This window comes from Zosterops lateralis, assembly GCF_965231275.1.
Source record: "Zosterops lateralis genome assembly, chromosome: 13".
In the NCBI taxonomy this organism is placed as follows: Eukaryota; Metazoa; Chordata; class Aves; order Passeriformes; family Zosteropidae; genus Zosterops; species Zosterops lateralis.
In genome coordinates this window covers 6,983,083-7,008,779 of record NC_139773.1, presented here as the reverse complement: position 1 = coordinate 7,008,779, position 25,697 = coordinate 6,983,083, and the positions used below count along the sequence as shown (strand labels likewise).

At 39.5% G+C, this 25,697-nt stretch overlaps 1 protein-coding gene across 3 annotated transcripts in view; it reads left to right on the top strand.

The window, feature by feature from the left end:
• The window catches only part of CGNL1 (cingulin like 1), a 59,371-nt gene that overhangs the window by 24,251 nt on the left and 9,423 nt on the right, over positions 1–25,697 (top strand). For all 3 annotated transcript variants that reach the window (XM_083871087.1, XM_083871085.1, XM_083871086.1), the window contains 6 exons: positions 16,685–16,891; positions 17,174–17,278; positions 20,485–20,637; positions 21,267–21,437; positions 22,588–22,749; positions 23,548–23,637. In XM_083871087.1, coding sequence (XP_083727213.1) covers positions 16,685–16,891; positions 17,174–17,278; positions 20,485–20,637; positions 21,267–21,437; positions 22,588–22,749; positions 23,548–23,637 — 888 coding nt within the window. The remainder of the gene's footprint in view (positions 1–16,684; positions 16,892–17,173; positions 17,279–20,484; positions 20,638–21,266; positions 21,438–22,587; positions 22,750–23,547; positions 23,638–25,697) is intronic.

Here is a 25,697-nt window from a genome sequence, read left to right as displayed (position 1 = left end):
ATAAGAATTACTTGGGTATGAAAACATTGTTATGTGCTCTTATCCATACATCCATAACTCACCTGAATCTGCATCCTGAATGCTGTGTCTGAGGCTGGTATGTTCACATCAAGCAAGATACACAACAATTGAAAAAGATTTAGAGAAGGTGATCTAGGATTTGAAATGCCACTGGTGGATATTTTCTTTCCTCTGCCTGCCTGAGGCAGCATTTGCCATGTTGAAATAACAATTTTTGTTTCAGTTCTAGAAGCTGGTTGGTAACTGATCTAAACTGTGTACAGAGTCAAATGGTGGAGTGACTGGTCCAAGTCAGTGTTTCATCTTTCGTGACCTAACCCCTCTCCCCCTTTCATTTTCTACCCTCTTTTACCAGCCTTCCAAAAGCCTGGTAAGATTCTGGTTGATTTTCAATATGGTACAAACACAGATGGAGTGCAGGAAAGAGAGGGAGGGTACACAGACAGAAATGTGATGGTGGAAGGAAAGCTGCAGGCACTCCTTAAATATGTGTCATTATTGGAAACACCTATTTTAGAACTGTGTATGAAAAATTTGGAAGACAGATTGGATTTGTTTTGCTGGATGTGTCTGTTCTGGGCGTGGAAAGGAAGTTGGTAATAGCATCATGCATGTTTTCAGGACCCATTTAATGAAGTACCAAACAAATTATGGAATATTAGTGTTGTCAACAAGAATATAAAATGTGCCTCTAAAGCTCTCTGAATATGTAACTTGGTGACTGTGTCTTTAATTTCCACCTCCTCTAGTCCTTCATTTCTGTGCAGTTTACTCCTCCATTTATTTGGTGAGTACATATTTGCGTTTGGGTACAGACAGTACAATGAAATTACATCTGAGTGGGTTTTATACTGTATGTAGAGTCAAGAAAGCCTCTCAGCAAAACTGTCTGGCAAAGTTGTGTTTGAATTGGATTGGACCACATCTATAAGATAAAAAAACCCTAATCCTGTTTATCTGTAAAAGTAATTTAACTTTTGTGGACCTTCCCCTGTTAGGACTATTTCACTAAGTCTGGGTTGGGAAAGGGTTTTTTGTGGTTTTTTTTTTTTTTTTTTTTTTTTTTTTTTTTGTTTTTTTTTTTGTGTGATTTTTCATTTTCTTTGTTTCTGAAGCTTGGCAGGATCTTGTGCAGCCAGGTGCTTCTTTAATGCCATCAGGAGGATCTCTAATCCTTGTTAGCAGAAGCCAGTTTATGTATTCAGGTGATTGGTCTCGTGACAGTATGTTTGTGTCTGTATGGGAAGTGTTTGACTCTGTCAAACAGGAGGGAACAACGTGAGCACAAAGTTAGTTAATATTTTACTCCAGTCTATCCAGCAACTTCTGACCTTCAAAAGACTGTTAGTATAAGCCAATCTGAGTATGTCATGATACATAGCCAGGGGGATAATATAACATTGATGCAGGTACTCGTTAAGAGGTTAATACTTTCCTGGCCCTGGATTTTATAACTTATATAAACATTAGGTCATGCTTAAATTGGAAAATTTTGTTTAACATGCTGTGTGTAAAAGAGGGCTGCCTTCTCAGTCTTCAAATGTAAGTATTTAAATCTTCCATTACATCTCATAAATGAAAACCTAAATAGTTTTGGGACTAATATTAAGGACAGGATACCATTTCAGGCAGTGAAAATGACCTTGTAGGAAAACAAATCTTTTCTCTAAACTGTCACCAGTGAACTTTTAATGAGTTAGTAGAGTGACCCTAGCTGAAATGAAATGAGACCAATCTGACTCGCTTGTAAATTTCTGCACTTGCTTACTGAATAATCTCTTGAAGTACACCAGAGAATTTAAGATGGTTGCAGTGTACCTTGCTATGAGAGGAAAAAACACTGACCCTTTTAATAGGTAACTAAAAATAGTTAACTTTCAAAGACATAGCCATGTGTTAAAGTTGGCTGGGCCTCAATTTGAGATTATGGGAAGAATGAATATATCAGTGTCAGGTAGAAAAACAGTAAATGCAGCCATTTAGGTTTTTTTTCCAGAAGTTTTGTTGGTTTTGTTGTTACCTTTTTTTGGAGAGGATGGGTTGGGTGGGTTGGTAGCCTAACATTCCATTTTTAAGGAATTTTCATACTCCTTTTGTAGAGATATGAGATTTAATTATCTATGTTATGCTATGGTTACTGTATTATTCATTCCAAGGCTTCCAGCTGCTTTAAGAAATAGTGTCTGGGGTTAGAAGAATTGCCTAAAGGTAAACAGTGGGTAAAAATGCCAGAACTACAAGCAGAGGTGCAAGCAGAAATAAAGACCTGTTATTTGCATTCATGAACTTTGAAAACAAAATGACTGTATCTGAATAATACTGATTTCAGAAGCTCCCCTTACAGAACAGCTAATAATGATTACAATTAAAAATTTGTCCCTATGTGGAGATTCACTATGTTTGTCTTTTTTTTTCCTCGGTGTCAGTCTTTGGATGTAGAATGGTTTTGGGTTGTTTTTTTTTCTTTGGAAATCTGCACATTACCTAAGGAAATCAGTGTCTAGTTTTATTTAAACTATTTTGTTTATATACAAAAGAAGAGGAAAAGACAATAGAAAGATATTTGATATCTCCATCACTGCTACCCCCTCTGGATCATCTGAGGCAGCTGGGTAAATATGAATCCCTGGAGCCACATGAAACTTCTTACATGTAGGTCAAGAAGTTAAACTAGTCCAGCATCAACCTAAAAAGTTGGCCCATGAGTCTTCAGAGCTGGTTTCAACAGCTTGATACTTGAAGTGTTCTACACCAGGAATGGTGTGAGCAACAACACCAGTTCCCTTTTTAATAAGATTTTGGAAGATTATCCTGTCATTTACTTAGATTGCACAAGTATGAATATAAAAGAAAAGTTTGAAAATCTGTTACTTCATTAAAAAGCTCCAGTTTGTGCCCCAGCTCATTTTGAATGGAGATTCAAAGTATGGCTGTTAAAGAACAGTTAATCGGTTGAAATAGTTTTCACAGAATAACAGAATCAATTAGGTTGAGAAAGGTCTCTGAGATTATTAAGTCTGCCCCAAACACCACGATGGCAGCTGGACCATGGCACCAAGTGCCGCATCCAGTCTTTCTTTAAACACTTTCAGAGACGGGGACTCCACCATCTTCCTGGGCAGCCAATTCCAGTGTCTAATCATGATGGCTGAGAAGAAATTCTTCCTAATGTCAAACCTAAACCTCCCCAGGTGCAGCTTGAGGCCATGTCCTCCCGTCCTGTCGCTGTTCCTGGAGAAGAGACTGACCCGCACCCACCACCTCCTGTCAGGGAATTGTAGACAGTGATAAGGTCACCCCTGAGCCTCCTCTTCTCCAGGCTGAGCACCCCAGCTCTCTCAGCCGCTCCTCATCAGACTTACGGTGCAGACCCTTCACCAGCTCTGCTGCCTGGACCTGCTGCAGCCCCTCAATGTCCTTCCTGGATTGGGGAGCCCAGAACTGGACATGCAATTCCTGATATTCAGTTGAACTGGTTTCTGAAAATAAGTGTAAAGGTTTTATGAAGAATTTGCTCACTTTTGCCTGATAAACATTGGATTTAGCCAAAATGTAATGATTCTAATACATGGCAAATGAGATACTTAACTTCCACAGACTTTAAGTCTTCCTTTATTTTGTAAAAGAACTCTAAGGATCCCATAGTGTGTAGTCACTGCCAAAGGGGAGTTTCACCAGCTAAAACACTGAAGTCAGCCAAAACTATTTTTTAATGATCAGTTACACAACCTCTCTCATGTCTTTGCCAGTGTTGAGGGTGTGGTAAAAAAGAAAAAGGTGTGGAGCCACAGAATATTTTCTGCATTCCTATCCAAAAGTATTTTTTCTGTATTCAGGTTGAAACTGAACATTTAATTTGCATCTCAAGGACCTTGATGGGTGTTCTGTCCAGTTTCTTTGGGCTTACACAGTGAGTGGTGGGAAAGATTTTGATGCCTTTTATACAATCTTTTCACTGCTTGCAACAAAGTTCAGAGTAGAATACTTTATAAATGTATTTGCTTTGCTGAGATTTCTGCAGCAAAGCTGTTGTAACAATAGTCATTGTTTTATTTTAACTTAATCTCGACTAAATTTAATATGTTTAAAAATACTTCTGGACACATATATACCTATATGCAAGGACACAAACCCAAGCTTTAGTAGATTAATTTCTTATTAGGGAAAACACCTGAAGGGAGGGAGCAAGATGGAAGGTGAGGGAAATGTATTTTACTGCTGATGTTCCCTTATGTTCCATAGGCCAAGAGCTGAAAACCAAATGCCACATGCATATAAACTTCAGCAGCTGTGACTGTGTGGCTCAGATAAGCAGATTTATGCTAGGTAAAACTTTATAGATCAACTGTACGTACCAAACCAAACAATACACACACATATATATATATAAATATATGTGTGCATGTGCATGCATTTGTTCACTTTCTTCTCATCTGTTAGGAGTTAAATGGAGCTTTTACATATAATTAAAAGCATCTTCTGGAGAAAGAATTACAGACTTTTTTTCCCCACAAACTTTTAATTCCTTTTTTCAACATAGCTGCCATCTTCTAAGTAATGTTATGCTCTGTATTAAATATAGAAAAGTAAGAGCTAGAGAGATCAGTGTTGAAAGGATCCTTCAGTTGTGCGTGTCCAAACTAAAGTACCTAGGTTAACATTGTTAATCATTATAAAGTCCTTGATATATGCAGAGTACCATTTTTGCCGACTTTAGTTGCAACTGTGCACTCAAATGTATGGAACTCAAAGCTCAGTGTCTCAAACACCAGGGAAGTTAAGGAGCATGTAGTAATTGATCCTCTGGAAAGATTTGGCTGAGTGACTTGCCTTGGAAGGTCTTTAGCTGAGACAACAGACTCCAGATTCTCTAGGGCTGGTTTGGGTACCTTAGCTGTGAAACTGTCCTTTCTCTTTATTGCCTCACTCATTTCTGCTGTAAAATCTTCTCAAGCTAACTGACTAATCCTTTAAGCTTTAGTATTAAAATGTATGTGAACTATTGAAAAGTCAGTAGTTATTGAACATCATAGATTATTTTCTGCCATGTATGATCTATTTTTGTGGTCAGAAACTAATTTTTTTGGCATATTTTTCTTTTAGGATTTGATAATATGTTTTATTTGGTTTGAGTCCACTGCTGGACTAATAAGCAAAGTTACTGCATGTGTACTGTGGCACAATGACAACATAGAATGCAAAAACTTATCTTCAGTCACAGAGGACTTTGTATTGTGGGAACTTCTCTGTAAAACTGTGTTTTCTTTCTTTTAGACAAGCTTCTTTTTCTTTGTTTTCAGCTTTTTCCAGAAATTTGCAGCCCATTTTCAGCTCCTTTTCCCTAATCTCTGTAGCTTAATTTTGCTGATAAGGCTTAGACAGTCTTAATCAGGAGTTTAAACATGATCAAATTTGAGAAAATATAATAAAATATTCAGTGGATTCAAAGGTAATAAATAAGAAGGTGATATGAGTGTGGTTAAGAAGTCTTCAAATGATGTGATTATTAAGAGAGATACTGTTCCTTCAGAGATTGAGGAGATGAATATCTGAATGTAAACTGGTCTAAACGTAAGGACTAGAAGGCACTGAATGCCGTGGAAGACAGAGCAAGGACAGGCAGATTGAAAGGAAAGACAAAACAAAAGCAAGTTCATAAGCATAATAAGCAAAATGATATAGGGTATTTACTTACCTAAATTTAATTCTGTGATACAATGCAGTAAATAGTAACAGTAAGAAGTTGGTTTACTAAAACACGCTGCCACAAGTAGTAAGTGGGACTAAAAAGAAATAAACATTTTCTCTATCATAGGGAAGAAACAGCAAAATTGAAATTCGCATATGTTAATTTCAAGATCCAAAAGACCCCACTTCAATTCTTGATAAAATTACCTCCTCCAGTTTTTTGAGGGGCTTGAATTTTTGCAGAGGTGTTTTGGGGTTTTTTTTCCCCTTTGTATGGCAAATATGTCTGAATATACAGTATTTCATTCCAGGTTTTGTTGGCAAGAATCTTGTTTGACCAGTTTTGTCTGTTATGTGCTCTGTATGTTTATGTGCATATAATCTCCTTTAAACTTTCTGAAGAGACTGATCCACAATTCTTTGAACTGAAGTTCTTATATTAACAACGTCTGTTAATGTTTTATATTCAACTTAAGTCATTACTTTGTGACCTTTACCTAGTTCTGTTACCATGGGTTAAATTGTATAAACTTAGTTAAAATAATTGCCAAAACTTTTCCAACATCCCCAAATAAATAAATAAATAAATCTTAAAAATTTAAGTGCACACCAACAGGAGTCATTAATTGATGTCGTGTCATTAAGCCTTGAGGACCATTAGTTAACTCTCACTGTTTATGTACAGCATCATTACAAACAGGCCACTTGTGGACTGAGGGAAATGGATCCACACCACAATCTCTTCCTGTCTGGCTTTTTCCTCATTTGTACTTACTGCACTTTCAGTGTTCAGTTTTCCTTCTTCTTTCATCCTCATCACTCTAACCCACTAATTGAATGCTCTTGCTAACAGCCTTCGACTCCTTTTTTGAGTGTGTGGGCCAGTCCCTAAATTTTCAGTGAAAATATGCATCCCTGCTCATGCAGGCAGAACCCAAGATTACCCCTGGCTGTTGGCAAATACTGTTGGACAGTTTAAACTGTCCTTGTTGGCACTTTCAGTTTTAGCCTATGAAGCACAGCTATTGCCATTCAGACTTTATCAACATACATAGTAATTTCACTGTCATTTCAATGCAGCGGTTTTCATATCTTCTCCTTCTGTGTTTTGTTAAGGAAATTCTCTGCAGAGTATAGTGAGCCATGTCTAATGACAATGTTAAATTGTACCTGTATATGAGCAATCTGCCTGCAGGGGACTGTGAGGCTGCTGGAGCTCCCTGCCCGTGTGCAGGGGTTCCATAGGCAGAGGACACAGCAATCCTTTGTGCGTCACCAGTGGCCGTCTGTGGTTTGATGGCTGCTGGCCTGAACCTTATGTAAGTGTTCAATATATGGACAGGGATCTCTCTCCACCAGGTTCTCTCCTAATGGTGTTGCTACAAGGTCTGTCAGAACTGCATTTCAGTGCTTGTATGCTCTGTGTGTGCTCTCCAGTGATGCCTAGGCCTTTTGCTGTCATGTTCACTTGTCCTCCCAAGAGCAGGCCTGGAGGGGAGGTACAAGGGCACATGGGGTGCCAGAGAAGACTAACAGTGGAGAATACAAGGCAAGGCTGTAGACACATTTGATACCTTAACTTTCTCTGGTAATATGCTGTAGAATATGGCACACATTGCCAAAAGCTCTTATAATCCAGAAACTTCATTTGTGCCAGTAAAGAAGCTCTGCATGAAATTCTCAGTACTCTAGGGAAAAATTAATGTAAGCTTTTTTCTGTCTAAACCCAGCTGTGTAATTTGACTCTTGGAGAAGTGATGCTGTATGTAGTTTTTCTTACAGAAGGAACATCTAAATGGTATTTGTATGACTTGACTTTGTTTAAACTTCACTATCAAATTGAAGATATTTTTGGATTGTTTTGTCTGGTATCCTCCTGAACGATATCGTCAGGGTGGTCTTCCATGCCTTATGTGTGTAGTCCAGTTGTGTAAGGTAAACTGATAAGATAGATACTCCCGTGTTTCTTTTCAGTCTTGTCTGAAACAAGTTGAAAAGATGTTGAAACAATGTGTATACAGTGAGACCACATTGTGAAGAAAAATTCCTTGTACTCCCTCCAGAATATAAATAAGAAAAATGTTCACTATCCAGCTGCAATACAGTGCAGCTCCTCATATATACCTCTATTGAAGTATAAAAAAGTACGGGTGTGTGAAAGAAAGGAATTTTGTCCTTAACATGTTAAAGAATTTGTTTGGGCAGGTGTAATCCTTGTAATGATGCCTAGATCATTAGAGACCTGTGAAGATCTGCTGGCAATGTGCTGGTCACTCAATCAGCTGAAACTTTAGGAAGGCTTTATTTATATATCAAATTTATTTCCAAGATTTTAAATTAGATTAATAAAAGCAATACTTGCAACTTGCCCTTACACTTCTCTACATTTTACATGTATTCACCAAACTTCTTGCTAACTTACTGAAATATATACTGAAAAAGGAGAGCAAACAATAGTTTAATTAATGTTAGAGTCTGTATCCTAAGATACTTGCAACAAAAAACAGGCTGAAGCAGATCTCTAGATATGATGGTATCAGTGTAATTTGAACTTAATTTTGAACCTCTTTGGTTAAATCATATATATAGATAGATATTACTTCTGTGTTTATTTATGTATATGGATCTCTCTGGGGGGGGTAGTTGTTGGGTTGTTTGTTTTTGTGCATGTGTTTATCCATGTGTAAGTAAGTACTGCTTCCTCTGTTGGGAAAGTAGAGCAAACCATGGTAGATGTAGTGGAATCTCCAGGTCTGATGTGGGTCTACTGCAGTCCTCTCTTACTGTGCAGCCCCATGTAGGCAGTTGGATGAAAAAGAACAGACAAATCAACATTCCTTTCCCTGAACTCCCCAGCATGCCTCAGCTGCTTTCACTCAGCTCCAGAAAGGAGAAATGAGACTAAAAGGAGCCACTGGTGGAGTGCTTGCTAATTAGTAAAACTTTGCTGCATGCAGAAAGCAAAAATTAAAGGAATATATAAATGCTATTGAAATTTCAGTATGTGAAAACTTAAAGCATTGACAGACAGTTATTTCAGAGCTTTTAACTAGTCGTGTACTTAGAACAAGTTTTTTCAGGATTTTCAAAAGACCAGAACTTGTCAGCCTGCTTATGCTGCCAGTTTTTGTATAATAAGTTCATTGACCCTGTAGACAGTCTGAGTGTTTTCTGAGTTACCGCTTTATCTAATTTGCATGATTTTAAAGCTGTTGCTTGCTAGAAAACAGTCTAGTGAGGGCACTCTTTGTAAACACTCTTTTATATAACTTTGCTTATTCCTTTTGGGAAAGGAGAGGGGAAGATCAGGAGCAACAATCAAAAATAGCATAAATGAAAAGTGATTTTCATGCTTTCATAAAATATTTCACAAAATAGTTTCTGAGTAGTTTGATAGGATTTCTTTTCTTTTCACCCAGATAAGCACAATTTCACATGCAAAAAATGTTGTGCTTCACTAATGAATGTGTAGTTACTTATTGTTACCAGATAATGTAGAGGCCAGCGGTGTAAGTGGATTTGAGAAGGATTAGAGAAATTAATGGATGGTACATTCATGGAAGAAAACCAGTGAGAGCTGGGAGTGTATAATGATGAAAAGCTTACCCCATAGTTGTTGTTCCTCCTTTTGCCTGTAAGCATCAGCCATCGCCATGAGAGAGAATCCTGGTCTGGGTTGATTCCTATGTCTGTTCGGATGTTCTTGCTGTTTAAGGTCTTGGTAGGAGGTAGGAGATAGTGGGGCAGCACTTGAGAATCAGATCTTTGTACAGAGTATTGTTTTTTATCAGCCCCTGAATGCCCAGAAGCAAGAACCTACCATTACATCCTGGGTTCTTTTATATTCTTTATAGGAGATTCTGAATGAGAAGTCAGTGAAGAACAAAGATAAAATTCTTCCTGCTCTTTACAGAATTAAATGTTTATGGGTGCATACCTGGTCTGTGTAACAAGAGTATAGATATTGACCCAATATAGACAGATACTTCTCCTCATGGTTTCCACAGCAAATGGTAGGATGTTTTAGAGGGTAGGTGGTAAGGTGATGAAGAGTAACATGCTGCAGTCAGTTGGCCTGGAAAAAAAGGTCAAAAATCCAGTGCCACAAGTTCTTTTTTTAGTTACTTGGCATTATCTAACAATGGGATTTGGTAATGAAATATTTTAGGGCAATAAAGAGGAAGATGTTAAGGAGAAAATATGACAAGCATGAGACTGTTCAGGTGTCATATATTACTTTATCTGTTGATATGCCCAAGGAGGTGTCCTGGATTTGTGAGATAAGAATGTATTCTATTTGCCATCTGTTGGAAGTGGGGGGCAGTTATCTTATCTCTTCCAAGAACAATGTCTCCCTCCGGGGAGATGTCTCCTGCTAATAAGCCATTAAGTGACTCACTGCATGACTGATAAAGTACATCATCCCATTGTGAGATGCTCCACCCAGAAGGAGGAACCAAGCATTCCTACCTGCATAAAATAAGCTTGGTCTAAGCCATCGGTCCAGTTTTCTTCACTGGATTCCCAGAGGAGCAGCCATCTTCGCTGGATTCCCAGAGAAGCAGCTTCTTCCCTGCTGGATTCCCAGAGGAGGACCAGGCCCATCTACTCTATCACCAAACCTTCACAGAAAACTATACCCTTCTACAGGATCTCTGCTTCAGCAGCATTTCATCTGCCACTGCAGGAGGCACAGCCACCATCCAACTGGACTTTTACCAACACCCTGACTCCTCAGGGTGTCAGGTTCTCTGACTGTATCAGTAGTTTTGTTTGTACTAATTACATTTGTTGTTCTTTTTTTCTATTTTAGTTTTTTCTAGTAAATAACTATTATTCCCATTCCCATACCTTTGCCTGAGAGCTGTTTTTTTTTTTTTTTATTTTGAAATTGTGGTAATTCGGAAAGAGGGAGGGGGTTTACCTTTCCCACTTCACAGGAGGCTTTTGCCTTCCTTTACAAACTCCTGTCTTTTCAAACTAAGACAGATCTTGGCGCCCAACGTGGGGCTCGAGGGCATTGAAAGGAAAAAGGGAATAATAGTTCTTAAGTAATCTAATTGTGTGTACTGATATAGAAACATCTTTGAGTGTCACCATGTGGTCTAGCTTACCTTGGTTTGGGTGGCACGTGATCGTGGCTGTATTTCTCCCATTTGCAAGCCCTTATCTAGATATGGGTCCTATAACTAAGGCTACTGTGGCTGTTATCCAGTTTGGCTTATGGGTCAATAAGGTGAGGAATTCATGGATCTTTAACTTCCTCTGGAAGGCAAGTACATGGATTCAGAGCTATCATACACTAACTGTGTGTTTTTGGGGTTACCTTAATAATGGTACCTATTGTGAAGAAATGACACCAGGGGAGATTTTCTCCCAACCTTTTAACCATCTTTTTGGGTCTGCTCCACCAGTTTTTGAAGGGTTAAGATCCACTCTGAATGCTAATGATGTCATACAATGGGTGGTGTTGTTGATATGCCTGTTATATTTAGCACTCAGAGATAAGGGAAGATTAACATGGAGAACTACCCTGACACCTGCCCCAGAGACTAGAGATGCTGCTGTTCCAGAGCCTGACCCTGCCCCACAGTCTGTCTCAGAAATGAACCACCCAGATTGGGTGGGGGTTCTGGTTAAGGAGATACGTGAGATGAGTCAGATGCTGAAGGAGTGCATTTCCCCAGCTATTGAGAAACTCTCACTTTGCCTTCAAGAGAGACAGCCAAATAGTACAGCAGTGGAACCCACAAGTGTTACAACTGTCCAGGGTCCAGCCGAACCACAAAGGCAGTCACAGCCAGCAGCAGTTGCCCCAGTAGAAACAAGGAGGTCTAAGATGAAAGCTGAGCACCCAGATAAGGATAGGAATGGAGGAACCTCACAACCCACAGGGGAGCCAGAGGTTGCAATCATCACCGAGTCCCTGAGGTACGAAAGTCTCCGTAACCTGCACAAAGACATTGTGCGACGGAGACGTGAGGCTTATACTACCTAGTTACTCCGAGTCTGGGATCTTATGGGTACAGGCGTGCAGCTGGATGGTGGTGAGGCAAGGAACTTAGGACCCTTGACCCAGGACTCAGGTATGAATCAGATTTTTGTAAGAGAGCCAGGGTCTCTTTCTCTCTGGGAGCGGCTTTTAATGAGTGTCAGAGAGAGGTTTGTCCACAGGGAAAGAATGCAGAAGCACCACCATAGGATGCGCTAGAAGACCCTTGAGGAAGGGATCCAACAGCTGAGAGAAGTAGCAATATTGGAGGTACTCTTCGAGAGGGATGGACAGCATGACAATGACCCCGACAAAGTCAGGTGCACAAGGCAAATGCTGTGGAGCCTAGCAAACCTTGGGCCATCTCAATACACCACTTTTATTGCAACAATTGATGCAGATACTAACCAAAAGACCGTGGGTTCTGTTGCCAACAAGCTGAGGAATTATGAGAGCATGATCAATGGCCCAATGCAGGCTCATATCTCAGCTGTGATTAAGAAGTTCAAAGAGGAGATGAGGGAGATGAGGGAGGAGATGAAGAAAGTTAATGCAGCCCCTGTGCGAGTTACAGGCCCCAAATTCAGTGCCCAACATTCCCCAGCTAGAGACAAAGAGTACACCCCAAAGGCCAATTTGTGGTTCTTCCTGCGTGACCATGGGGAAGACATGGGTAAGTGGGATGGGAAACCCACCTCTGTCCTGGCAGCACGGGTGCGTCAGCTCAAAGAGGAAAACTCTAACCGAGGAACTTCCACCAAGGTGAAGGTAGCCTCGACCTCCCATGACCGAGCTGCCGGGTATGATGTGTCAGATCCCCTTAAAGGAACCTCTAGTATGTATGCCCAGGAAGGGAATAATAACCAGTGTTAGAGGTGCCCTGTCTCTAGCCAGGGAGAGGCACGGGAAAACCGGATCTTCTGGACAGTGTGGATCCGATGGCCTGGCACATCAAAGCCACAAAAATATAATGCTTTAGTTGATACTGGTGCGCAGTGTACTTTAATACCATCAGGACAAGTGGGGGCAGAGGCTGTTTCCATTGCTGGTGTGACAGGGGGATCTCAGCAACTGACCCTGGTGGAGGCCGAGGTGAGCCTGACCGGGAAGGAGTGGAAGAAACATTCTATTGTGACCGGCCCAGACGCTCCATGTATTCTAAGCATAGACTTTCTCCGGAACGGCTATTACAAAGACCCAAAGGAACTCAGGTGGGCTTTTAGAATAGCTGCTGTAGAGGCAGAGAACAGTAAGCAGTTGAACACCTTGCCTAGATTATCAGAGAACCCGTCTGCAGTAAGACTCCTGAAGGTGGAAGAGCAACGTGTGCCAATTGCGACCTCAACAGTGCACCGCCGGCAATATCGGACAGATCAAAATGCGGTGATCCCCATCCACCGGATGATTCGTGAGCTGGAGAGCCAAGGGGTGATCAGCAAAACTCACTCACCCTTCAACAGCCCCATCTGGCCTGTGCGCAAATCCGACAGAGAATGGAGATTGACTGTGGACTACCGTGGCTTGAATGAAGTAACTCCACCGCTGAGCGCTGCCGTGCCGGACATGCTGGAACTCCAGTACGAGCTGGAGTCCAAAGCAGCAAAGTAGTATGCCACTATTGACATTGCTAACGCGTTTTTCTCCATTCCTCTGGCAGCAGAATGCAGGCCTCAGTTTGCTTTCACGTGGAGAGGTGTGCAGTACACCTGGAACCGACTGCCCCAGGGGTGGAAACACAGCCCCACCATCTGCCATGGACTGATCCAGACTGCACTGGAAAAGGGTGAGGCTCCAGAACACCTGCAATACATCGATGACATCATTGTGTGGGGGAGCACAGTGGCAGAGGTGTTTGAAAAAAGAGAAAAAATCATCCAGATTCTCCTGAAAGCCGGTTTCGCCATTAAGAAGAGCAAAGTCAAAGGACCTGCCCGAGAGATCCAGTTCCTTGGAGTGAAATGGCAAGATGGACGCCGCCAGATTCCCACTGAGGTCATCAACAAGATCACGGCGATGTCTCCACCGACCAGCAAAAAGGAAACACAAGCTTTCCTGAGTGCCATAAGATTTTGGAGAATGCACATTCCCGAGTATAGCCAGATTGTGAGCCCTCTCTACCTGGTTACCCGCAAGAAGAACGATTTCCACTGGGGCCCTGAACAGCAGCAAGCCTTCACCCAAATCAAGCAGGAGATTGCTCATGCAGTAGCCCTTGGCCCAGTCAGGACGGGACCAGAGGTGAAGAACGTGCTCTACTCTGCAGCCGGGAACAATGGCTTGTCCTGGAGCCTTTGGCAGAAGGTGCCTGGTGAGACTCGAGGCCGACCCTTGGGATTCTGGAGCCGAGGTTACAGAGGGTCCGAAGCCAACTACACCCCAACAGAGAAAGAAATCTTGGCTGCCTATGAAAGAGTTCAAGCCGCCTCGGAGGTGATTGGCACGGAAGCACAACTCCTCCTGGCACCCCGACTCCCGGTGCTGGGCTGGATGTTCAAAGAAAAGGTTCCCACTACCCACCATGCCACTGATGCTACATAGAGCAAATGGATTGCCCTTATCACCCAGCGTGCCCGTATTGGAAATCCGAATCGCCCTGAGATTTTGGAGATAATTACAAACTGGCCGGAAGGTGAAAACTTCAGTCTCACTGATGATGAAGAACAAGAACAAGTGACAAAGGCTGAAAAAGCGCCACCATATAACCAACTACCAGCAGAGGAAACATGCTACGCTCTTTTCACTGACAGTTCTTGTCGCATCGTAAGGATAAACCAAAAGTAGAAAGCAGCCGTATGGAGCCCCACACGACAGCTTGCACAGGCTACCGAAGGAGAAGGTGGATCAAGCCAACTCGCTGAGCTCAAGGCTGTTCAGCTGGCCCTGGACATTGCTAAAAGGAAGAAGTGGCCAAGGCTCTACCTTTACACCGATTCGTGAATGGTAGCCAATGCTCTGTGGGGGTGGCTGGGAAGGTGGAGAAAGGCCAACTGGCAGCGCAGAGGAAAACCCATCTGGGCTGCTGATATATGGAAAGACATTGCCTCTCGGGTGGAGAAACTAACAGTGAAAGTCCGTCATGTAGATGCCCATGTCCCCAAAAGTCGGGCTGATGAGGAGCACCGAAACAACGAGCAAGTAGATCAAGCAGCAAGAATAGAGGTGTCAAAGATAGACCTAGATTGGCACCATAAGGGGAAGTTGTTCCTGGCTCGATGAGCCCATGATGCGTCAGGTCATCAGGGCAAAGATGCCACCTACAAGTAGGCACGAGACCGAGGGGTGGACCTAACCATAGACAGCATTTCTCAAGTTATCCATGACTGTGAGACGTGTGCTGCCATCAAACAGGCCAAGCAGGTGAAGCCCCTATGGTATGGTGGACGGTGGTCCAAGTACAAGTATGGGGAGGCCTGGCAGATAGACTACATCACACTGCCCCAGACACGCCAAGGCAAGCGCTACGTGCTGACCATGGTGGAAGCCACCACTGGATGGCTAAAGACCTACCCTGTGCCTCATGCCACCGCCCGGAACACCATCTTAGGCCTGGAAAAGCAAGTCCTGTGGAGACATGGCACCCCTGAGAGAATAAAGTCGGACAATGGAACCCATTTCAAGAACGGCCTTATCAACACCTGGGCCAGAGAACATGGTATCAAATGGATATATCATATTCCCTATCATGCTCCAGCTGCCAGCAAAGTTGAACGGTGCAACAGACTCCTTAAGACCACCCTGAAGGCACTTGGTGGTGGAACTTTTAGAAACTAGGAAATGAACCTAGCAAAAGCAACCTGGATGGTCAACACCCGAGGGTCCATCAATCGAGCTGGTCCTGCCCAGTCTGAACCCGTGCACACAGTAGATAGAGATAAAGTCCCTGTGGTACATATGAAAGGTATTTTAGGAAAAACTGTTTGGATTAATCCCACCTCAGGCAAAGACAAACCCATCCGTGAGATTGTTTTTGCTCAAGGACCTGGTTATACTTGGTGGGTAATGCAGAAAGATAGAAAAACCCGTTGTGTACCACAAGGAAACCTAGTCTTAAGTGAGAAATGGGTGTAAGATTTCATTGTGATGCAAATAGAAATAGAATAAGGGGTGGATAATGTCCTGGATTTGTGAGATAAGAATGTATTCTATTTGCCATCTGTTGGAAGTGGGGGGCAGTTATCTTATCTCTTCCAAGAACAATGTCTCCCTCCGGGGAGATGTCTCCTGCTAATAAGCCATTAAGTGACTCACTGCATGACTGATAAAGTACATCATCCCATTGTGAGATGCTCCACCCAGAAGGAGGAACCAAGCATTCCTACCTGCATAAAATAAGCTTGGTCTAAGCCATCGGTCCAGTTTTCTTCACTGGATTCCCAGAGGAGCAGCCATCTTCGCTGGATTCCCAGAGAAGCAGCTTCTTCCCTGCTAGATTCCCAAAGAAGGACCAGGCCCATCTACTCTATCACCAAACCTTCACAGAAAACTATACCCTTCTACAAGATCTCTGCTTCAGCAGCATTTCATCTGCCACTGCAGAAGGCACAGCCACCATCCAACTGGACTTTTACCAACACCCTGACTCCTCAGGGTGTCAGGTTCTCTGACTGTATCAGTAGTTTTGTTTGTACTAATTACATTTGTTGTTCTTTTTTTCTATTTTAGTTTTTTCTAGTAAATAACTATTATTCCCATTCCCATACCTTTGCCTGAGAGCTGTTTTTTTTTTTTTTTATTTTGAAATTGTGGTAATTCGGAAAGAGGGAGGGGGTTTACCTTTCCCACTTCACAGGAGGCTTTTGCCTTCCTTTACAAACTCCTGTCTTTTCAAACTAAGACAGGAGGAAAAAAGCTAAATATTGAAGTCTCTGTTGATATTTTAATGTTATATCCTAGCTGTATTTGCTGTGATTGCCTTATGGAACTCCTGTTGGAAAACAGCATCAATTCTTTTTTTTTAAACATGGCATAATTTGTTTTCACTAGAATGCTGCTGTCCTTGCAAGTGAAAAAAATGCTGCACAAGAACAGCGAAATAGTGTAGAAATTCAAGTCAAAGAGCTGATTGAGGAAAATGAACGATTGAAGAGAACACTTGCTGAGCTGGAGAGAAAAATTGAGGAGCTGCACAAACAAATTGATAATATGAAAGGAGAAGAAAATTCAGTAAATGAAAAATTAAAGACATATGAGGTAAGTTAAGAAAACAAGGCCCTTCAGTAGTCTTCCTCTTTGAAATGGATTCATTGTAGAATGAAAAATGACCAAGAGGAGGATGGACAATGCCATAGGAAAGGGTAAGGAAAACCAGCAGGTTGCCAGGAAGCAGGATGGAGTTTGCTGATGTAGGAAAGATTTTCCCATGAAGAACCAGGGTAAAACCAAATCACACCTTGGGACTGGGGAAATCAGTGACAGGGTGAATGAAAAAGGCCTGGCTACTGTTTCTGAATGTATCAAATTTCATCACTGCAGCAAGAGAAGCAACAATTAGAAGAAGCTTTGAAACATGCTGAAAAGGAGGGAAAAGAATTGTTACTATTAAAAGCAGCTTTGGAAAGCCAGCTAGAAGATCTGCAGGTAAGAACAAGAAGAATTTGGATAATTTAAATTTAAAATTTTCTGTTTACCTGAGTCACTATTGCTTTCTGTAGAGTTACATCTCATTCTTTTTGAAGTGCACTTTGTTTTGAAGTTTAGGCCTCACTTCTGTGTTCAAATGTGTACTGAAACCAGAGCATCATCAAATCAAAATTATTTTCTTGCTGAAGTATTTTTTTTTTTTATTTCCATGGATCTAGCAAAATTTTGGGGAAATGAATTGCCAAATAAACTGCCTAAGGTTTCATGAATCTATTATTTTCAATGATCATGCAACTCATGAAGGTATTTACATGTAAAAGAATAAAAAGCTGTACTTGAATATAAAGAAAAATATTGTTAATGGACAAATATAATGAAGTTTGCTTCTCTATTTTTATGAGCCTGTTTTATTTGCAAATGTTGTATGGAACTGGAATATTTAATCACAAAACCAGAGATGTTTAACATGTATCACTAGGATTTGCAGCCTCTTAAATTCTGAATGAAGTCCTCTTTCAACCTTGATCTTTAGTCCACCCAGTGTCCAGGAAAGGTTTTGCTTTCTCTCAGATTAGCCCAGAAATTAAACACGTGGAGAATGCATCTACTTCAGAGCTGTGGAGAGAGATGTTGGCAGTGTTGTGTATGAGTCAAGATTGAGTGATTCAGATGGCATGAAAATTCAGATCACTGTTTTTATTGACCTCATATTTTGTGTCTGCAAAAGCTACAAACCTGATTTTTCTTCTCCCTGATTCATGTTTTACATGAACCAAAGGGCTGATTTTAACAGTATTAGTTTAGAATTCTCTTAGTTTTGCTTCTAGAAGCTAAAGTTTCAAGGGATTCTATCAAACAAGTCAGACTCAAAAGTGAGGTACATGTAAATTGCTAGTGCCACTTTTTAAATTGAATAGAGGTTTTCTCCTGTTGTCTCTAACATAAATCTTACATTTCTGCTCTGAAAATGGAACTTGTCTCTAAGGTGATTAAAAGCCAAGAAAAGACTGTGCTAACCAGCATGTTCTCATGATTCAGTTAATTATGGTAAAAAGAAAAATAACAGCAAGAAAATACTTCTATATCTTTAATATTGAATGTGCTTCAAGAATATAAGATTTTAACAATATGGGTGAGTTTTGTTTCCACAAAATGATGCTTTAAAGCTGATGTTTCTTGTAACTTCATGAATAAGATGAATAAGTGTTACATCTGAGGCTTTTGGTCAGGCTTTGCTTTTGGTTGTCTTGTTTCTTTTTTTTTTTTTTTTTTTCTTTTTTCATTTTAAATCTGTTTATCTGCTGTTCCTCACTGATTCCCTTCATTTACTTGTCTGTATCACTAATAGTCTGCCCAATCACTGTAGGGACACATTTCTCATCACTGGCTTGCATTTAGCACACTCCCCTAAGAACTCCCTTCTGTCGCAGTCTGACTCGACCTTGCTGTGTAACATGGATCAATGTGCAACCATACACATCTCCTGCATCTTGATTAGCTTTGGGTCAAGATGCTTGAAAAGTGTGGTCTTTTTTTTTCTGTTTATGGATCCTTCAGGGCATAGTGCCAAATAATGCTGCCTCCAAGCAGGATCTCCAAATGAAAGAATTCTAGGGAAGGTGACAGGAGAGTCTGTCTTGACATTTTATTCACAACTTACGTCTAAATTCTGGCACACTAAATTTAATCCTCTTTCTGATTCTACACTCTTGTCCACCGGATATGAGCACTAACAGACCTCAGGATGTAATCAGCAGCCTTTTGTTTAGAACAATTCAGCCTTTCTGTCTTTAGAGTTGTTCTAATGAATAATGTTGTGCATTAGGTTGATTTGGCCTTGTGTTACCATTGACAATTTAGACGACAAACTCTGGCACTGTAATAATGTGTATGCCAGTGGAAATGTAGTTCCCGACTGTCCCATCTTGCTTTTTTACATAACACAAATTACTTGTAATGGTGGTCTAGTAGAAGAAAAACTATGATAATACCAATAGAACTGTAACAGTTACTGGAAACAGTCAAGTCTATTCCTCCTACATCCTGGATTTCTAGTCAGAAAAGTTAAAGCTGGTGTGCACTTAATTGTAATAGCTTACATTAGTGCTTTTATCTAAAATCATCCTCTACATTTTGTTTATGGATGCTCAAGTGAAAAGTATTTTTGTAGCATTTTGTGTTATGTTCTAACCTCTGTTTTAGGGTAGCCACCTCTATGTAGGGCAGTGTTTCAGGAAATGAAATACATCTCAACATTTTTGTACCACTGAGAAGGGAAATGACCTAATTATGTTCTTTACCATAGCATCTATGGTACTGTGATATCTTAAAACCTAACAATTATACCAACATTATGGATGGCAGCGTCAAGTAATCTGTGCTTTTAAAATTAAACAATCAGAACATGGGATCCTTTCAATGGATGGAAAAAATAGGAAGTTTATCTTTTCTTTGTGGTAGATGATGGTAGGCATCTAGAATTAGCATTGCAGAGCATTGTAAGTTGAAATACATTCTTAATTTTTAGTTATCAGCTGAGATGAATTACTGATTTTGTAAAGAGAACATTCAACTAGTATTGTTTGGAAAAAATAGAGAAATATCAGAATAATCTTTTAGGTTAGTGTGAAAACAAATGACTCCTTTTCATTTCCCCCGTTTTGTTCTCTTTTCATATAATAACACTTTAGCTTCTTCACAAAGTAATTAATTGCCACTAACGATTGGCTTTAAATTGGCAACTGACAGGCTGTTTGCCTGACTTGCAGTTACACTGTGACAGGCCAGCCAATTCCACTGAAAAGTGCTCAAGGATTTTTGTACATGAAGGGCACTCAAGTTAGAGATTATACTTAAATTGACCATTGAATCTGTCCTGTAGGGCATCCAGATTTCAAATACTGAAATTCAGTATGGTGTACTGTGCAGGCAGACACTGAGGAAACTGCAACATTTGGATAGTTGGCAGCAACATTCCTATTGCATCATGGTTTTAATACTGGAGTTAAGAAAAGAGATATAAATTAACAATCCGTTGTTTCTAGCATGACATATTTGTCCTATACAAGCTAACAAACTGTAAAACCTGAAATTTGTCTTAATTTTACAGCAGCTGCTGGCATTACTGTGTGAAGTAACATACCTTTAAGGCATTAGAAAAGTTGATCTACATTTTATTATGTGTATTTTTTAATCTATTGCAGGAGAACATCCGTTGCATTTCACAGGAACGACAGCAGTTAAGTCAGCAATTAAAAGATGAAACTCAGCAGAAGGAGCAGTTAAAGCAGATAAAGAATGAAATGGAGAATGAACGACTGGAATTGAACAAGACTGTTGAGAAGTTACAGGAGGAGGTATGAGTTCACCCCCGAGAGGCTGCAGGGATCTGAATATTTAACAGATAGAAGTAAATGAATGGGCAAATTGTAAAGAATTCTATATTGTTAAATGTGTAAAAGAAAGTAAAATGCAAAGTTAAGTATTAGTTTTTTTAACCTAGAGGCTCTTACTAGAAGCTTTCAGGGCTGGAACAATGATTGGAACACCACTATCACAAAATGGCATTGTAAACGAGTTCTGTATAAACCAGATCCCAGATCTGAGTTCAGTTCTCATGTGCAGTGCCATGATATTTCAGAGATTTACAGCTGATTTTCAAAATTTCTGCATCAGATTTATTGTGCCATCTGTGTGTAAACTGTATAGCTCATACGGACATACTGAAGTGTGATGGTGCAGATCGTTGTATCATTCAGCTGGAAGAACTGCTGACAGACAAAAAGAGAATAGTCTTGCCACACATGCTATTAGAAATTAACTTTACTTTTTTGTGTTTTCCCACTTCTGCATAGAAATTTATTTATTTGGGAACGTTTGATAAATTTTCTCTTTGAAAATACTGAACTGAATACTGAAGTTGGAGGAAAAAACTTTTGTTATATTGAGCACAATAGAATCTTTTGTATATGTACTTTTTGCCTAGATGTCTGAAATGGTGGAGATCTCAAGAACCTCAGCTCTGGAGCTTCAGAGTCAGCTTGATGAATACAAGGAGAAAAATCGTAGGGAATTTGTAGATCTGCAGAGGCAATTAAAGGAGAAGAACATTGAGGTAGAAAAATCACGCCTGATGAACATAAGGATGCAAGATGAGGTAATGACTCAAATTCAGTGAGAAATTCTCAACTTTGACCTAGAATTCAGTGCAGGTAGTTTTCAAGATAATGAATGTTGGCTATCATGCATTTGTGTAATTTCATGTACATCATGAGAGGCTTTTGAGTTCGAGTTTCATGGTGGTGATCAGCATGTTATTTCTGCTGGGGAAATGAGAGTTCCTCTTTAGGACAGATAAATGCAATGTTTGACAAATGAATGCACCTTAAGTGATATGACAAGTATTCCATTGATGATCTGCTGCTCTTTAATGAAGGAATTGAGAACTTAGAAATATTTTTGATTAGGAAAAACCCACCAGTTCTTTAGGAAAAACAAACATTCATGACCAAGCCGTGCAGGTGCCAGGATTTAGTAGTAGGTAGCAAACTCTGTGAACATTCACTAATACGTTATCTTGGCTTCATTACTAAAATAAGCACTTGAAACAGAGGAAGAATGTGGCAAACTGTTTAAGAAGAAAACCTCTCATATTATATATGTGTTACAAGTTAAGTTATACACACAAGGAATGGTCATGATTTCACCTAAACTCCCTCTCACTTATTTTATATATATATTTTTTAAAGTACCATGAAGGGTTTTTGGATAATATTATTGAGGACATGCAGTTGTTGAATAGGGTACTTTTTTCCTCAGCAGGTAGCCCCACTGTATCTAATAGTTACATATATGTATGTATATATATGTACCTGTAATCATGTCATTGGTAAAATGCTGTCATCAAAGTGCATCAGACATATAAACTACATGGTTATTTAAAAGCTCAATTATTGGGAGTCTGAAAAGGAAAGGAAAAGTTCCAAATACAAAAAAAATTTATAAAATTATCAAAAATTTGTCTTACTGTGACTTAGGAAAAAGAAATAAATTTTAAGAACCACACCTGGATGATTGTCAGTGTAAAACATGTAGCATGAAGCATTTCATTATAGATCATAATCAAAGTTTATTTTCTTGGTGCCATCTTGTGGATAAACCAAAAATTACTGTGAAAAGCCAGTAGCTCAATGGAATTCCTGTCATGCTTCCAGATCTGTCGTGTTTGCAGGGAGTCCCCTTTGCTGCCATCCCTTGTTTGTAGGAACTACAGTGTGAAGTGTATTCCCATGATCTTATTGCTTCAGATACGTCTGATGGAAGAAAACCTGAGGGATCACCAGAGAGCTCAGGATGAGGCAATAACAAAAACTCAGTTACTGGAACAGACTGTGAAAAGCTTGGAGTATGAACTGGAAGCCAAAAACCACTTAAAAGATGATCGGGCAAGACAAATCAAACTAATGGAGGTAAGAGACATTCTTAAGGTTTGTTTCTTTTTTGAAGACATGAGAATAATTTTGGTGTTCCACGTGGATTCTGCTTGGAAGGAATTGAAATAGCTTTATGTTGTTGAAAATCCTTGTAGTATTACTGCAGGAATTAATGTGGTATATTTTAAAGGTGATTTGTTAGGATATCTATTGTTACATGATATCTTCTAAATTAGAATTTTCTCTCATAATTTTGATTAATTTTATCTAGCGCTTATCATGCAACTTTGCATGATTTTCATTTCTAGCCACATCAGACTTTCAGACCTTCAAAAGTATTTAGAAGTGTAAGTTCTGTTTAGCCTTTGATATCAGTTCATTTCCAGAGTCTGAATAACATTGTGACTCTAACCTGTTACAGGGTTTCATAACTGTTCAGTTCAACTAGGCTGTCATTTGACTTTCATAAACAAACATTTCTATGTTGTTGTACTCAGATGATAAGAAATTTGTCTTCCAAATATATAATGTAATGCAGACAGTCTAAAAAAGTCTCCAGAAACATTACAGAATTTCTCTTATATTCTTGAAATTGTTGGGAGCGATTTAAAAAAAAGGAAACAAAACATTTATTTTACTTCTGTCAAACAAATTCACTCTAAAGGCTTATCTATCTGCCATCTCTTTTGCTGTGTGTTTTAAGAGACATTTCAGTTTCCAAGCTTAGTCTTTCAGACACTTTGGGTCCTTGAAGTTTAAAGAAGAATGCCCTGATAGCAATCTGAAGAGGATGGAAAGTAGTATGTTGAGGTTGCTTTTCTTTGTTCCACTTAGGACAAGTTGTCTCACCTGGAACTTGAGCTTGATGAAGAAAAGAATAATTCAGATTTGTTGTCTGAGAGGATCAGCAGGTGCAGAGAACAGGTACTTGAATAAGTTTTCCAGCTTTTGTTTAATGATTCTATGAAAAAGTGTTATTAGGATCACAATAAATATTGATCAACTAAAGAATGATTAGCAATAGGATTTATATGTTATACTTGAGCAGAGCATGTAAATCCCAAAAACCTAAGGTTCACAAACATGATTAAATATGCTCCCTCCACATCATCACAGACCATTTTTTTTTCTTGTTGTTCTAACTGGAAAACAGACACAGGATGTATATAAAGACTGAAAACCAGTAAGCCTGATGTGAAGAGTCTCTTATATGGAAAGATCACAATTTTAATCATACTGAAAAGTCATTTAGCATAATAGACTCTTAATTTCAATGAAGGAAGAGGAGTAGCTTTAGGAAATTGTGGAATTATTTAGTGAAATCAGCTGAACCAAGGATGCTAGCCAGTATCAACAGAGAGGAAGCTTTATTTTCCTTACAAGTGTAAAAACTGATTAGGATATATCAAAAGCAAGACAATTGGAAAGTATTTTCCACATAAAAACATAAGTCTTTTGTTCCAGAAGTGTAATATAAGTTTACAGTGCAGAAAGATGGGAAGAAGGATTTATTGAAGCTATGTCTCATGGGGCAGAAAATGTAAAGATAAACTAATACTTGCCAAGCTAAGTGAGACCTATCTAGTAACTCAAACAAGTAACAAAAAGGGTTTTGTCTGTATAAGTAGAGGGAAGAAGTTGTGGAGACTGTATGATGAGACCTCAGTCAAGGCAAAAAGTAATCCAGGTATGCCCTCTCAAATAAAGGAACATTTTACTTCTGTCTTCAGTAAAGCCTGTGAATGTGCAGGTGAGGGATTGGAGTGAGTGCATCAGAAATGAGACTATGGAGTTGGAAATTACCAAGTCTTAGGAGAATTAGGAGTTCATTGGTTTGAAGACAGAGGCTTTAATAATATTATTCACCATTTCTGAAAGAACTGACATAAGAAATTATAGGTCTTATAACAAAGATTTATCATAAACTAGTGAAGTAGAGTATAGGGCCTGATTACAGCAAAAGTAGCCAGACATCCATGGCTGAGTGGTCAGGATCATGCAAATGTTGTAATAGTTCATGCAAAGAAATACAGTGATGTGGCTGTCTTGGAATATCATGGCCTAGATAATGTTGTTTGCCTTATTTTTGCTTTTGGAAAGATGTGAAACTGATTCATAACTCATTACAGCACATCTGCTGCTGTAACTCTGCATGAAGTACTGCAGCTCATAGTAATTTCCTAGAAGCTCAGGGGACAATTAGCATTGAGGTACCCACCAAAATCTGTTCTGTTCTCATTTTTCTTTCTCCAGAAAAAAAAAGGAACTACTGACATTTTTTTGAATAGCTGTAGTTTCAGAGGGAGAACAGGAAGTAAAATCTTAGTTTCTGTGTCTTTTCAATGAAATCGTGTGTTCCACTGAAACAGCTGGAGAGTTTAAAGTGAGGTAGAGCTCAGCTTTCTCTCATGCATAGTTGAAGCACCAGGGCATGGTTCCTACTTTGTTTGAACTCAGGTTACTGAGATTCCATTTGATTGTAATAAAGACTTTCTGCTATTGTTCCATGGATATTGTACAGACTCCTAGTCAGTGGGTGAAATAAAATGTAAAGGACCTATAATAATGTGGGGTCATGCTGTTGTTAAATCAGGAAGCCTTTAATACTGGAGTCTGTGCCTGTGTTATAAACCTGGGATAAAAGTACTTTAGTCATAGCTGCTATGGAAGTTAATTTGCAAACTGAATGCAAACCTAAAATACAGTTTGGTGACTAAAATGTTACATAATGAGTAAAAGACGTGTTTATTTTGAGGTCTGGAATTTCTCATTTCACACATGAGTTATAAAGGTTGCTTTGTTTTGATTTTATGCCAGAATGACTAAGTAGTCAAATTACTAAAGAGTATTTCAGGGTCTGCTAAGCATTTATAATGACATGAGAAATTATAATGGATTTATTTTGGTAATATCTGTATTCCTCTACATTTTAAAAACTATTATTATAAATATGTTATTTTAACATACTGATAATGGACTATAAT